At 39.3% G+C, this 14,618-nt stretch overlaps 1 protein-coding gene across 5 annotated transcripts in view; it reads right to left on the reverse strand.

Annotated features, from left to right (window-relative positions):
• Positions 1-1,951: 1,951 nt before the first annotated feature.
• The window catches only part of LOC124275351 (high affinity cAMP-specific 3',5'-cyclic phosphodiesterase 7A-like), a 103,905-nt gene continuing 91,238 nt past the window's right edge, over positions 1,952-14,618 (reverse strand). For 3 of the 5 annotated variants that reach the window (XM_046710852.1, XM_046710856.1, XM_046710857.1), the window contains exons 8-15: positions 13,330-13,461; positions 12,778-12,869; positions 11,659-11,740; positions 11,343-11,408; positions 10,614-10,710; positions 9,653-9,733; positions 2,547-9,172; positions 1,952-2,444 (exon numbers count right to left, since the gene is read on the reverse strand). In XM_046710852.1, coding sequence (XP_046566808.1) covers positions 8,133-9,172; positions 9,653-9,733; positions 10,614-10,710; positions 11,343-11,408; positions 11,659-11,740; positions 12,778-12,869; positions 13,330-13,461 — 1,590 coding nt within the window. In that variant the 3' untranslated portion in view covers positions 1,952-2,444; positions 2,547-8,132. Of the gene's footprint in view, positions 2,496-2,546; positions 9,173-9,652; positions 9,734-10,613; positions 10,711-11,342; positions 11,409-11,658; positions 11,741-12,777; positions 12,870-13,329; positions 13,462-14,618 lie in introns of all 5 variants that reach the window. The other 2 variants (XM_046710855.1, XM_046710853.1) reach the window with 2 other exon arrangements.

The raw sequence follows: 14,618 nt of genomic DNA on the forward strand, positions 1-14,618 counted from the left end.
TATGACAAACAATAGAGTTACGACAGGTCGTAACGTTATGATAAACAATTGAGTTACGACAGGTCGTAACGTTATGATAAACAATAGAGTTACGACAGGTTGTAACGTTATGAACACTTTGTGGATCGGGGACCCAGATTTGGACAATTTTGGAGCAGCTTAACACTGACAAGCTAGATCAATTTTGTGTTAAAACTATATACACTTCATAGAAATTCAATTGTCTGATCATATGATAAGGCTGACATGGAAGTGGAATAAGTATTCTGATCTGGAACAACTTTAAAGTTTACAATTAAGCATGAAGTTAATAAGTTAATATATAATATCTGAAAAATCCAAAGGGCAACTGCCAAAAAGATCAAGCCTGGTACAAACAAACCATGGGCTTGCAAGTAATAACTTTAAGAAAGTAATTAAACTCATGCAGTATGTGCAAAATTCATTTCAAATACACACAATAAATGTTCATCATGTTGTACATACACCCAGAAGTAATAATCCTAACAAATCTGAATGGGTGATTTTACAAATCATATTGCTGTTAAACATTTGTAAACAGACACACCGATTCTCAAACAAAACTCAAATGAGCTCATCACGAATATATAACAACAAATACTGGAACACAACATGGGGATGCATGCTCTCTCGCTGGAGGGGCAACACAGACACAACACATACACTGAAGGACACGTCTCGGCCAGGCAATCAGGTCCTGGAGTAACATCTCTCTGCAACAGCCTCGATTATATAACCTCAATGCTGGTACTTCTTCCTCAGCAAAGTACAGATTCCAGTACTTTTGTTGGGTTGAGTCCCATCCAGGATTCGAAAACACACTCTCAGGCCCCTAATCGCCAGCACACAAGTCAGCCATCTAACCTGCTCAGCCAGGTGCCTGACTGAGAGTGTGGGTTCGAATCCTGTATGGGGCTCAACAAAAGTACAAGAATCTACTTTACTGAGAAAGTGTAATCCCAAATATAACGTGCTAAGATTGGTATAAAGCTCAAACGATGTATTCATGAGTATTAAGTCGTTGGAGTGAAATTCCCTCTGCAAGACGTTAGGGTCGTATTTGAGACAGCATGAGGAAGTCATACTAGTTGGGACATTCCCTTTAAGTGGTCCGGCATTTGAACCAGACTCGAAACAAATCTATGTGAATGACTGACTGAGTTTGGCTTTACGCTGCTTTAAGCAATATTCCAGCAACATAACGACAGGGGACACCAGAAATGGGCTTCACACTTTGTGCCCATGTGGGGATTCGAACCCGGGTCTTCGCCGTGACGAGCCAACGCTTTAACCACTAGGCTACCCCACCGCCCCCCCTATGTGAATGAAGGAGCCAGGACATCATCATAACCTACTGGAGATTTAATACTCAGGATAATCAGGAATGCTAATTCATTTCACATTCTACAGTTCTGATGCATTAATCACATGTTTGTCACACTTCCAGCAAATGATTCTGCGAGGATGTTGCAATATAGAGTAACCTATGTGATTCTGTGACCAAAATATCAAATTTCTTTTGATATACATTAATGAGTATTGTGCAATAGACATTTTCTTGTGGTTTGGGTCTTGATCACATAAAATGTCTCAGAGTTCCTTCGAGTTAATTAACTGTACAAGTTGTCTAAAGCTATTGTTACAAAATATAATACTGATGATAATTCCCTTTGTTTATGATCCTAACTGCTACTGAGACGTTCAAATAGCACCCGCAGAACACATACTGAACACAAGCACGTACAAACAAGAACAGCCAACAATCTCTCAAACAAGTCAACTCATACATACGTCATCATAAAGAAATACAAATATTCAACTGTGAATTTAAAAATGTGAAAAAATACATTAAACACAACATGATATGTACCTGCAATGGCAAATATTATAAGTTCAATATAAATATATGAAAAGTTGTGAAAAAGTTAAATTTTCTGGAGTAATTTTCAACTTGAATAAAATGAGTGATTCATGTAATGGTCTATGTATAATGGATTGACAGTGCATATATGTGACAATTATTTTCTTGCAAAAAGTATCACCCTCATCATCAAGTTCTGCTCATGAAAAGAAGAGATGAACTACAATGAAAGATAGCTTGGTATTTTGAACATACCATACACAACATAACATCACCCACATGACTGACACTAAATGACATGGAAGTCTTAACTAGACACAACATACATTTTTCTGTGTGGGTTTCACAGGCATTGGTGCTGAAATTCTCTTAAGATGGCTTCTCAGCTTACCAAGGAAGGAAACACACTGATGCAGTCAGTTTACAAACATCACTTCAGTCAAAACCAATTGGAATGAATCTGGGAATTGGAATCCATGAGCAGTGAAACCTGGTACAGACCATGGATTCATCTGGGATTCAAACCCAGAATCATCAAAACTTTCACAGACCATGGTTGCACCTGGGATTTGAATCCATGGTCAGCAGAACCAACTACGGACCGTGGATGCACCTGGGAATTAAATCCATGGTCAGCAGAACCAACTACGGACTGTGGATGCACCTGGGATTTGAATCCATGGTCAGCAGAACCAACTACAGACCATGGTTGCACCTGGGATTTGAATCCATGATCAGCAGAACCAACTACAGACCATGGATGCACCTGGGATTTAAATCCATGATCAGCAGACCCTTGCTCAGACCATGGATTCATCAGCCTTCCAATCCCTGATCAGCAGACCCTTGCAGAGACTGTTGATTCATCTGAGATTCAAACCAGTCATCAACAGACCCTGCACAAACCATGTATGAATCTGGGAACCCATAGTAGATGATTGTGACGACACTGCAAGTATGCAAGAAGATAAGGTATTTCATTATCCTATAGCTCACTTGACCTTTGGTATCAAGGCTGAAAACTGGCATTGACAATCCCATCTTGGTGCAATTCACCAGAATGAGTTATCAATGTGGTTTTCAATTTGGTCAGCTGACACGTGTCCACTACAACAAAGATGAGCATTTAACTTGACAGGATTTATGTTTGGTAATCCTTCACATTAAACTTTATGACAGAAAATAGAATGTGATGTTGGAACACGTTCTGATATCCATCCTTCAGATGGAATACGACCTACACAAAGAGTTGCATGTGAGTTGAACTTGGGGTGCTGTGCATGATATAGCTCCTACAACTGGCATAGGTTCATGCATCAAAAACACAATCCTAGTCATGCCCAGGTACTTAAAAATGGACATTTTCAGGAGTATAAAACTAGGTGTACAGTTGCCAAGATACAACACATAACTTAAAACTAAGCTAAAGGGAAATGAGAGAAATGACAAGAATGAATTGACTTCACAGTGGTCAAAGGTATTCAACATCAGAAAAATGGACTGTCTGAGAGAAATGATGTGAGTATTAAATCATAAATACAGTATTTCATGACGATAAAATCAAGGGGATTTTCAACAATTTACAAACATTTACATACACATGATAACTGTGGGTTGAGGGGTGGACCTGTGTCAGTGGTGAGTGAGTAGGTGGGTTCCAAGTGAGTGAGTGGTATTGGAGGTGAGGTGAAATTGGGGTTAACGTCGTGCTTGAGAATATTGCGCTCATATGACGACGTGAGTGGTATTGGAAGTGAGTGGACATCAATGTGGTAGTTTGAGAACAGGCATGAATCTGAGGTGAGGTGAGGTGAGGTGAGGTGAGGTGAGGTTGAGATGAGATGAGATGGATTAGAGGTGAGGGGAGATGAATTCAGGTTGAGAGTAAGGGTGAGATTAATTAAGGGTGACATGAATTAAGAGAGAGATTACATGGGACAGGAAAGGTCGGAAAGAGGACCTGATGGAAGATGTCGAGATAGGTCTACTATGGAGTGAAACCTCATCTAGCTAATGCAACAAATCAACCTGAGACTTTGCCTGAGGCGCCATGTGCTTCAATGAACTTTCTCAATAGAAACCTGTTCAAATCATCATTTACATTACAGATTTACTGGGATAGAATACTTATAAGAAACTTGATAAATCACCCAAAGAAGTAATGAGTGAATCAACTGTTGTTTCAACTGGGAATTGGGAAGTACTGGTATTGCTGGTTGAATTAGTGAGTTAGGTTTTACGCCACTTTTAGCAATATTCCAGCAATATCGGGGGACACCAGAAATGGGCTTCACACATTGTACCCACCTGGGGAATCGAACCCGGGTCTTCGGCATGACAAGCGAACGCTTTAACCACTAGGCTACCTCACAGCCCCTATTACTGATTGATATACTATCATTCTACTGCTTCTGTGAAAACTCTTCTACTTCTTGTGTGAACCTCTACATAACTAACAGCAGTTACAGACATGTCAGCTCCACTGCTGGTAACTCATCTGGATTATATCCTGTTTCCAAAATTTATGGAACATGTACATTTTTACATTGCCCTATTCTTTTGAATGGTCAACCAGGTTGTTTTAAAAATATGACAAAAGTATGGATGAATGAGCTGGGATTAAATGCTTTACCAATATTCCAGCAATTTCATTGCAGGGGACACCAGAAATGGGCTTCACATTGTACCTGGATAGAGAATCAAACACAGAACTTCGGCAAAACGAACTAACACTTTAACCACTAGGCTACCCTACCACCCCAACCAAAGTATGTTCTGTTAAGTTCAACATTTGAAAGAATTCACTTTTGTAAGTAAGAAAACCCAAGCATGATCAACTGCATATTATTACAGTCAAACAGCTTACAGATGAGGTCATCCAAACAATTACACTGAATATATTATAAACAGCAGATTAAATACAATAGATTTAGGACAATTAGGTGATATTATGCTTAAAATTCTAAACATCCTAGTTAAAGTTTCTAATTCTGTTTTTCATACAAAAACATAATTTACATTTCGATTGGTCAATTCTGCTTATTTGTAAACCTCTTTATTTAACCCAATTCCTTTGAAACAGTTCACTGAAACACATGTTCCCCAAGTGAAATGAATACAATAAGCACCTTGTTGAAAAGTATGTCAAGCACACTCGCCATGTAAGATACTGTTAACATGATACTGAGGGTCTGCCGAGACTGAAATACATTTGTATTACATCATTATTAACATAACCTATTAAACAAACAACAAATCAGGTGGTGCATGTTGGCGAAGAAAATATCAATTCATTCTTTATTACAATAAAACATAACATATTGATCATATCTAAAATATGATGATTCTGCTCACGTCTTGTCCGCACAAGCACTTAAACATTGCCTTGTACACATAGCACTATAATCACCCTGTGGGACCATGGCTTGGATGGGACAGAGACCCTGGTCTGTCAAGTTGGGACATGCAGTTTATGGCAGTTTTCTGAAGTCACAAATTTAAATTAAAAAGGTGAAAGGGAGGTAACTTACATTATCCAGCATTAGCTGTTGGGATCATGTCTTAGATGGGACAGAGTCCATGTCCTTTCTGGTTTGGACAAGCAGAAAAGCAAAGTTTCTGAAGTCACAAATTCATATCAGCTTTGTGGGAAAGGGAGATAACTTTGCAAAGATCACATTTTACAACATCCAGCATTATTCTTCCAGAAGCAGTTGTTGGACTTCTATCATACTGGCAGTACATAAACATGGTGCCTTGGGCTCCATTTCAAAAACATACTGATATCACAGTGTGCATCAGGCAGAAAAGAATTGGAGTTGAGTACACATGTCGACAGCCCTACCAGGACTCCATTACCATCTTTCAATGGTAATATGCCACATGGTTCACACACTGTACAGTTTCTCTCACTTATCTTCCATGGTTGGACACTCGAGTCCTTGACAAGAACCTCAATTCCATCTCAACAGAATCCTGTAACCTTCAGATCCCTTATACTATAGCACTTCCACAGTGGTAAGGGTTATGTAAGTCGTACCACTACAACAGACCCTATCAGACTTCTGTATGCTGTACAATTAAGTATTCCTTGGAACTTTTCAACAGACAGAAATGTTGTTAGGAGCATGATCTCTCAGCAATACACATAATTTTACATTAAACATACTGATAGTTAGAACTTTGACTAGTCTTAACCATAAACATATTGAAACGCACAAGCATAGACAGAGACAAAACAAGGATCTAAGTCTCGAACATGATGATAATGCCGGTTCCAGATGAACAAGCCATAAATTATCCAACATTCCTCAGGACAATATCTTCACAATTTACTCATGATTTGTTAAATATATACTGGATTACTGGACACTGTATCCCCTTTACTGACGCATGGCCAGAGCATCCTGAACCAGTGCGGAATGAATATATGTGATGTCTGACGAGGGTTGGCATGCTGGACTGTAGTAATAGATTAATAACATACTGGTCAGTAACGCAATGATAACTTCACAGCTCTACAAAGACACCATTTGCATAGTTCAATACACTTTTTTTACTTAAGGATATTTTTCTTACAACACTGAAAACATCAAAATCTTTATATTCAGCAAACAGTCGTGAACTTTTTCAAACGAACATGAAATACACACGTTCAGGTCAATTAATTCAGAGTAAACTTTACTCGAGACTTGCCCAAATTACTGAATTAGGGATTCAGTATATAAAAACAATCACATAATATGAAAACAACTTCAAGTGAAGTCATTGAGAGTGTTTACCCAGACTTTAACAAATAATTTAAAATTCTAAGAAAACCCCCAAAACACATGATATACCATTTTTCATTACAGGTCATGCCTCTTCCAAACTTACATTATCATTTACAGACCTGTATCATGATACAGGTTTACATTTAAGGGCATAAAAATAAAATCATGACCAACATTTTTTCGAACTGTATTTCGAAGTTGAATGACAACCAAGGGAGATAATTCTTTTGAATATACAACTATTACAGCGAGTGCAATGTTTCGGTGTAGATACCATCACCATTTTCAACCAAGTGATGTCATGTGGCTTATACCAGAAGTGATATATATATACAGAATTAAAGACCATTAACTGACACAAAAAAGCAAACCAATTGACTAAACAATGTCTTTTGAAATAAAATGAAAATGATTTCAGTTCCTGATGTTTCTGTGCCTGAGAATCTATAATGTTTTTTTTACTTTAATGTGGATCGATGTTCTTGTTTCACAATGATTAAACCCTAAGCCAAGAATCTCCCTTGGGACAAAAACATACCATACTTGCCACAATAAGTGCCCGTGACACACCAGTTGAAAGAAATATATCTGGAACCTCTCTGACCAGTCTGTGATCTACTTGTTTTTAGCTTCAATTTTTACATGCACATTCCCTTACATATGTAGTTGCTTTTAAGTCATCAATAACCTCATTCTGCTTCTTGCTGTATTAAATACCAGTAGATCAGTTCCCACACACTTTCCTTTAATTAAACTGAACAAAATTGAATTCAAAATGTTGAAAAACACCATGAATATTTTCACCATTAAATACAAAATACTGTAATTAGGGAACTAAATGTTGACCCAAAAAAATATTTGCTTACATGCTATTTCCAGAACATTTTGGCATGTGTAGTTTGCATCTGTTCAACACAATTCACAATGTGATTACAGAAAATCTGAACATTCACGTAAACTTTCCATCTTAGTACAGCATGATAAACAATACTTCCAGGGATGTGTAAATATTGTATGGGGGGTTAGTTATCTGAGCAGGTATGTAATACGGCATATATCCTACCATGTGTAAATTCTATACAATTTCAGTATATCATAACTTCAAGATGTCATGACTTTGGTACAACACTGGCATTAACGGTTCAGAAAATATAGAAATGGTACTATGTATAGCAATACCGTAGCAGCTACGTGTAGAGACGGATGACACTACCAATTGCATTGCTTCACCTGAAATGTCGAGACGATGTTTGTTTATGCAAAACAATAACTAATACTTATAAAAGATAAAACATCCATCTTTGTATGGATTATCAAAGCACCCCTAGCAACAGCATATACACATTCATTGAGGGATGTGTTGTAAAAAAGTTGGAGCATACCCATAAGAACGGTATGATTAATTCTATTAAGTTCACTGACAACCATAATGGTGCAAAACTGACAAACAGATGAGAAACGACATGGAAATGTTTGACTTAATGAGGCCTGCCTGGAGCTGCATCACGCTGTTTCTCTGAAAGACAGATTGGTGGATTGTCAGCAATCACATCGCAGTTGTCTCCCCTTGGTTCATTCTCCTTTTGAGCAAGAAATGAAATGTTTGTTTGAAGCTTCACTCCTGGAATACCCTTACTGATTATCTTAGCCTTTGGCGATATTGTCGGCCAGCTCGATGCAAGACCAACATTTGGAAGGTTTCTGTCATTTTTTAGTGAGTCAGAGTACAGTCTCAAATCATCACGATCCAGAGGGCGGTTTGACTGGAATGTAATATCTGACAAGGAATTGATCGTTCGTTGGGAAGAGGTAAATTTAGTTATACTCCCTCTCTGAAGCACCAAAGTTTGATTTTTCAATGGCACAAAGTTCAAGTATTCTAACCCACTTGCCAGTCTACTGGCTTCAATGCTCGGACTGAGATTTGAGATTTTCGGCCGAGACATGAGTGCTTCCATCGAAAGACTCCGCACTTCCTTCACAACAGCAGGGGAAACAGTTATATCTGCCGAGGTAGATTTGAAAAGCGTTGTAGTTGGCAAACTCTGTCGTCGGAGAAGGGGAACTTTAGGTCCGCTGTCCCTCCGAATTCCCAAATAGAAATTGAGATCCCTTCGAATGAACACAGGAGGCATACTGTGTCTCCTGCTTCCTGGAACGATGATCACATTAACATCCTCCGACACCGGCGACAGACTCCGCCCACTTTCACTCATCTGCTCAGAGTCATAGTGATAAGCAAGGTTGATGTCGTTCTCCACAACATCATTTTCTTCGCTACATACATCATCTTCAACCTCCTCTTCCTCTTCATCACTGTCATCTGGGTCGTCATTTGAATGTTCGTTTTTAGAAGAAGAGCTGTCGGACTCGTGAACCTGAAGAGCTTCCTCATCAATAATCTTCTTCCAGCGAATCTTGTTCTTGGCTATATTGTCCAGCAGCCTGCGACTCAAATCGGATGGCATGAACCGATACCACTCCATGAACAGGGGAGTGACCACAAACTCCATGAAGCCTGTAAACATGGGAAATAGATGTTACACACAGGATTATATTTTGTTTCTAACAGTATGTAGTGACTGACTGACTGAGTTTGGTTTTACGCCACTTTTAGCAATATTCCAGCAACATCATGGCGGGGGGGGGACACCAGAAATGGGCTTCACACATTGTACCAATGTGGGGAATCGAACCTGGGTTTTCGGCGTGACAAGCTAACGCTTTCACCATTAGGCTACCCTACCGCCCAACAGTATGTAGTGAGTGAGTATGGTTCCAGCAATATTCCAGCAATATCAGAACAGGGGACACCAGAAATTGGCTTCACACATTGTACTCATGTACGCTACCTAACCACCACCCACCCTAACAGTACAATCAATCGGTCTTCGGCATGACGAGCGAATGCTTTAACCACTAGGCTACCCCACGGCCCCATAGAAACAAGAATCCCCCACATACAGAGGTACTCATCTCCATGCATGTCCTTCATTACCTGCTTGTATCTTGGCCACAGTGTTCGACTTCCTGTTGCATAATGGAGTGACTGGGATGTGTAGAGCTTTCTCTGTGTCACCTGCACAGAGTACAATCACAAGTGTTACAAACGCTATCTCTGGCACAACAGATAAAGAATAACCTTGTTCACACAAAATTACAGATTATTTGCCTCTCATGAATGGTGGAAGACTCACATCTATATCTGAGAAACTTTCATCATGCACTAGATACAGATAATCCTTAATTCCATGGTTAACTTAGGTATTACTCAATTTAAGAAAATTCGGCTCGAAATGGGGCTTAACATCGTCATCTTACGTGCTCTTTCCAGCATGTTGCTTATACTATCCACAGACTAGCATCATTAGAATACTGATCATATATAGCGCTGTGTATGCCCAGGCATCTGTGTCTGCTTGTACTGGTCCAGATGTCTGTCGGTTTGACAGTCCACTGAGATACTGTTTACCCTATCCCCAAAATCTGCCCACTTCAAGCCGTCTAGTCGTTATAATACCAAGCATCGGATAACAAGTACATTCTTTCAACATGTTTTGGTAGGTTCATGGCTGGGAAGGCTAAAATCGCGACGTTTCTCCGACGTTTTTCACATGTGCATATGGTTTTATTCGGCAACCTCACATCACTACTTTTTCGTGTGATAAATGAAATTGCTTCATAAAACTTTGTTAGAAATTGCTAAAATGGGTTTTGCGTTTTCAATGCATGTCAGTATCTCTACTCCCAACATGGATTATGCTTGACGGTAATTATTCACCGTATCTTTAGCCTTGGCAGTACTCCCCTACCCCTGGAAAATTAGCTTTCTCGGGACATCCAAAATATATATTTTAGCCTTCCCGGCACGACACCTTTTAGTATGTGGCAGACTTCGGCTCCAGGATCTGTAATTCAACAACTTCATGTTGCACTGAACTTTGGATGAACATTCTAACCTTGATTAAAGAATTCCTCTACCACCTTCTCACTCCACACTTTGCTGAGAGACCACATCCGACAAGGGTTGCAGATGTCTGCACACTTTAGGGCAATCTGGAACCATGGCGAAAATATGTACACCTCCTTCTTTCCATCAACAAATACTTAAGAACTGACTTCAACAACAAAAATTGTGTATGGGGGTATAAACATGAAAACTGATAAAATAATTAGGAAATCCAAGTTGCAGATTTACGCAAAGTGTGTTTTTAAACCACATTAAAGGAGGTGAAGTGAAATGGGGTTTAACGTCTAACTTAAGAATATTTCGCTCATATGACGACGTGCATGTGTGTGTATGTGTGGCTGCTTGTACTAGCCCAGACTTAAGCTGGTTTATAGTGCTAGCCCACTGAGATACCATGCCGCAGTGAAGCATGAATATCCCACTCAGACACATTATACTGACTCCCGAGCCGACCAGTCCTCGTTGTACCCATTAATGCCGAGCGCCAGGCAGGGACCAACAAGTACCATATTTTAACATCTTTTGGTATGACACGGCGGGGAATGGAACCCGCGACCTTCCACTCTCCGGCAGATGCTCTAACCAAGACGGTCCCACATTAAAGGAAAAGGATACTGAATCAATTCTTGTTCCAGAATATGTGGGCTATAATATGTCGAGGATGCATTTTAGAAGTTTTAACATTAGTGAAAAAAATTATGGGCAGTCTACTACTTACTTGTAAAATGAAATGTCTGTCATCGCTGTTATTTACATAGTCAAATTCTTCATTATCTAGACGCCGCTGAAAAATACCAACAACTTAAATAACAAATAATATCATCGTATTATGCAAAATCTTCACAAAGACACAGGGGAAAGCTACAGTATTTAATATTGCCTTCATGTAAATCATAATTCATGTTGTACCCACTGATTTGCTTTATACCCAAACAAATAACAAATCAGCCAGGGTGCACCCTCCAATACCCACATAAACTGGCAATCTGGACAAGTATGTGGAAATTACAAAGTTCTGTCATTCTTCCACTCACTCTAAATTTAAGAAGGAATTCCTGTTGGCGTGTGATATCCGTTGCCAAAATCAGTGACTTGATCTGCTTCACGACATCATCCCTGAAACACGACCATGCAGATTAAATGTTTATACATCCTGTTGTTAAACACTGCTGATGACCAGAACATGGTTGTTCTTGAAGGGCATTTAGAAATTGGCCAAACATGAATACATGACACATTTTATGGATAACTAGCTCTGAAACATTGGGATACAGAATAAAAGAAGTCATTATCCATTAAACATGTCATGTATTCAAAGCATTGTTAAACATTAGTTGAAAAGGACAAGAATTGTAGAAAGGAAAATGACAATGTTACAAGAGTTATGTCCCCTTAACCACAAGTAACTTTGAAAGTATTTATTTTGTATCGCAAACAATGCTTAACATTCAACCAATGTGAGAAGTCTAGTAGTATAAACTATTGGCAACTCAAAGGCCTAAAAAATTCTTTGGAATGCCAACAAGCAAGAACAATGATATTTTCCTGAATTCACATCAATTTTTGCCATTCCTCACACTTTGATAAAGGAACGGAAAAATGGTGAATGAGTGTTTGGTATGTTTGCATGTTTGTTTGTTGTTTAGCTTAGCAATATTCCAGCCATATGGTAAATAATCTAGTCTGGACCAGATAATCCAGTGATCAACAGCATGAGCATCTACATGACATGTGTCAACCAAGTCAGTGAGCCTGACCACCCAGTGTCGTTAGTCGCGCCTTACAACAAGCATAGGTTGCTGAAGACCCGGATCTTCACTCGTTTTAGTGTTAATGTGTGAGTTGAGGTCAATGCCACATTATTTCAAATGTTACAACAAGGTGTGTAGGCTTGATGTGGGAGGAAATCTCAGATGGTACCATAATTACCGCGTCATGCACCCTACAAGCACAAGAGACATAACCTGGTCAAATCTTGGATTTGAACCACTATCAGGTTTCTGCAAACCCTAATGGTGAAACTTTGCACAGTACAATACAGTGTATAAATGACAGGGCCACTAATGCCCTGAATGAATACTGACTGTGGAAGTGTAATCAATATACTGTAGTGAATGGAGCTATTACAATCCCAGCATGCAATATACACTGACCACTGATCCCTGGGTAGATGGTCAAACACTCTGGTCTCCTGCAAGACTCCAACTGCAGACCTCCAGTGATGGTTCTCCAACACTGATGAGTTCTGAAAAGAAACCAAAATACTATTGCTGCTATCTGTTCAAATAGAAATTTAAAAAAAGAAAATAACTTTCATTGTTGGTCAAGTCTGTAAAATGATTGGTGCACATGGCAGTTTTTCAGTATCTCCATCACTCTTATAAAGCATATGTAACACAAGAGTTATGAAATTTTCAGTTTAACACGTTACATTTGGGATTACACTTTCTCAGTAAAGTACAGAGTCTGGTAATATTGTTGGGTTGAGTCCCATCTGTGATTCGAACCCACATTATCAGAGTCAGGTATCTAACCAAATCAGCCACCATGGCTTCCACTAGAAACTTCAGTTTAGATGGAATGCCATGTAAAATCAATACTGAATTCTGTAAATAATACACAAAGATGAGTTGCCGTGGTACTTCCAAAGATTTTAATACTGCAATGTTGCAAGGTGAATTTCTTCGGTGAAAAGGGGAACTTACATTATACAATGTAGCAAGATGATTGGCTGTGGCGATGAGGAAGGTGTTATTGACACCTGGGTGATCCAAGTCATGTGACATTGATCCAATGAAGGCTACCATTACCTCCAGAGAAGTCACACAGTTTCGAAGCTGAAAGGTCAAGGATATCTTATAAGTAAGAACATTCATTAAAACTTGAGATGCTTGAGTTTCCTTATATCTTTTACCTCTTTCTAGTGTTATATGTCAGGACCAAGGCTCCTGTTTCACATGACCCTCAGTGAGGTGAGGTGAGGTGAGGTGAAAATGGGTTTAACGTCGTGCTTGAGAATATTTCGCTCATATGACGACGTGCATGCGTGTGTATGTGTATGTGCGGCTGCTTGTACTAGCCCAGACTGAAGCTGGTTTTATAGTGCTAGCCCACTGAGATACCATGCCGCAGTGAAGCATGAATACCCCACTCAGACACATTATACTGACTCCGAGCCGACCAGTCCTTATTGTACCCATTAATGCTGAGCGCCAGGCAGGGACCAACAAATACCATATTTTAACGTCTTTTGGTATGACGCGGTCGGGGATCGAACCCGCGACCTTCCGCTCTCCGGGCGGACGCTCTAACCACTACACCACGGAGGCGGTCCCATGACCCTCAGTGAACCAATTAGTGAGATGTATATTGAACAACTTGGATCACATATTTTCAGGGAATATTTCTGTAGTGAACATTGTCTTGAAAACACACACACACAGTCCCATCTCCCAAATCATGATCCCTGACATTGTTTTGTACAGTTTTTGCTCTTGCATAACCTCACAAAGGATGAAGACATGATGTTTTTAAAGGATAACATTTGAACTGTTCATAACAATTTGGGCCACTTCAGTACCTAAAACATTAAAAACAATAAATGTATGCAATAAAACACTTTTCACACTCATGACATTTTTTCACGATTCCACTGTATATCAAAAGCATGTGGTTATGAATCACTATTACACAAGGATGATACCAGGCATCCAGTCCCACCTGTCATAAACACATGCAAGGGCAAGTTAATTATTGAAAAAAGACCTCACAGAAAACTCTTCACATGATAACCTGTAGTAATTGGCTATTTTGATTTCTGTGACTTATTTATTTTGATTGCATGAGTCAAGCCAGTGCAATATTATATTTATACAAATCTCCTGCTTCTATAGATAGAACTGATAATAGGTCTTGTTGAAGAGAAGCTGCTTGGCTGCTGGAAATAGCACTTTGAACTATCCCTTTAGTGTTGCTATAAATCCGATACCTTAGG

The sequence above is a fragment of the Haliotis rubra genome, unplaced genomic scaffold, assembly GCF_003918875.1.
Source record: "Haliotis rubra isolate DU_JTF1 unplaced genomic scaffold, ASM391887v1 Scf2, whole genome shotgun sequence".
NCBI lineage: Eukaryota > Metazoa > Mollusca > Gastropoda > Lepetellida > Haliotidae > Haliotis > Haliotis rubra.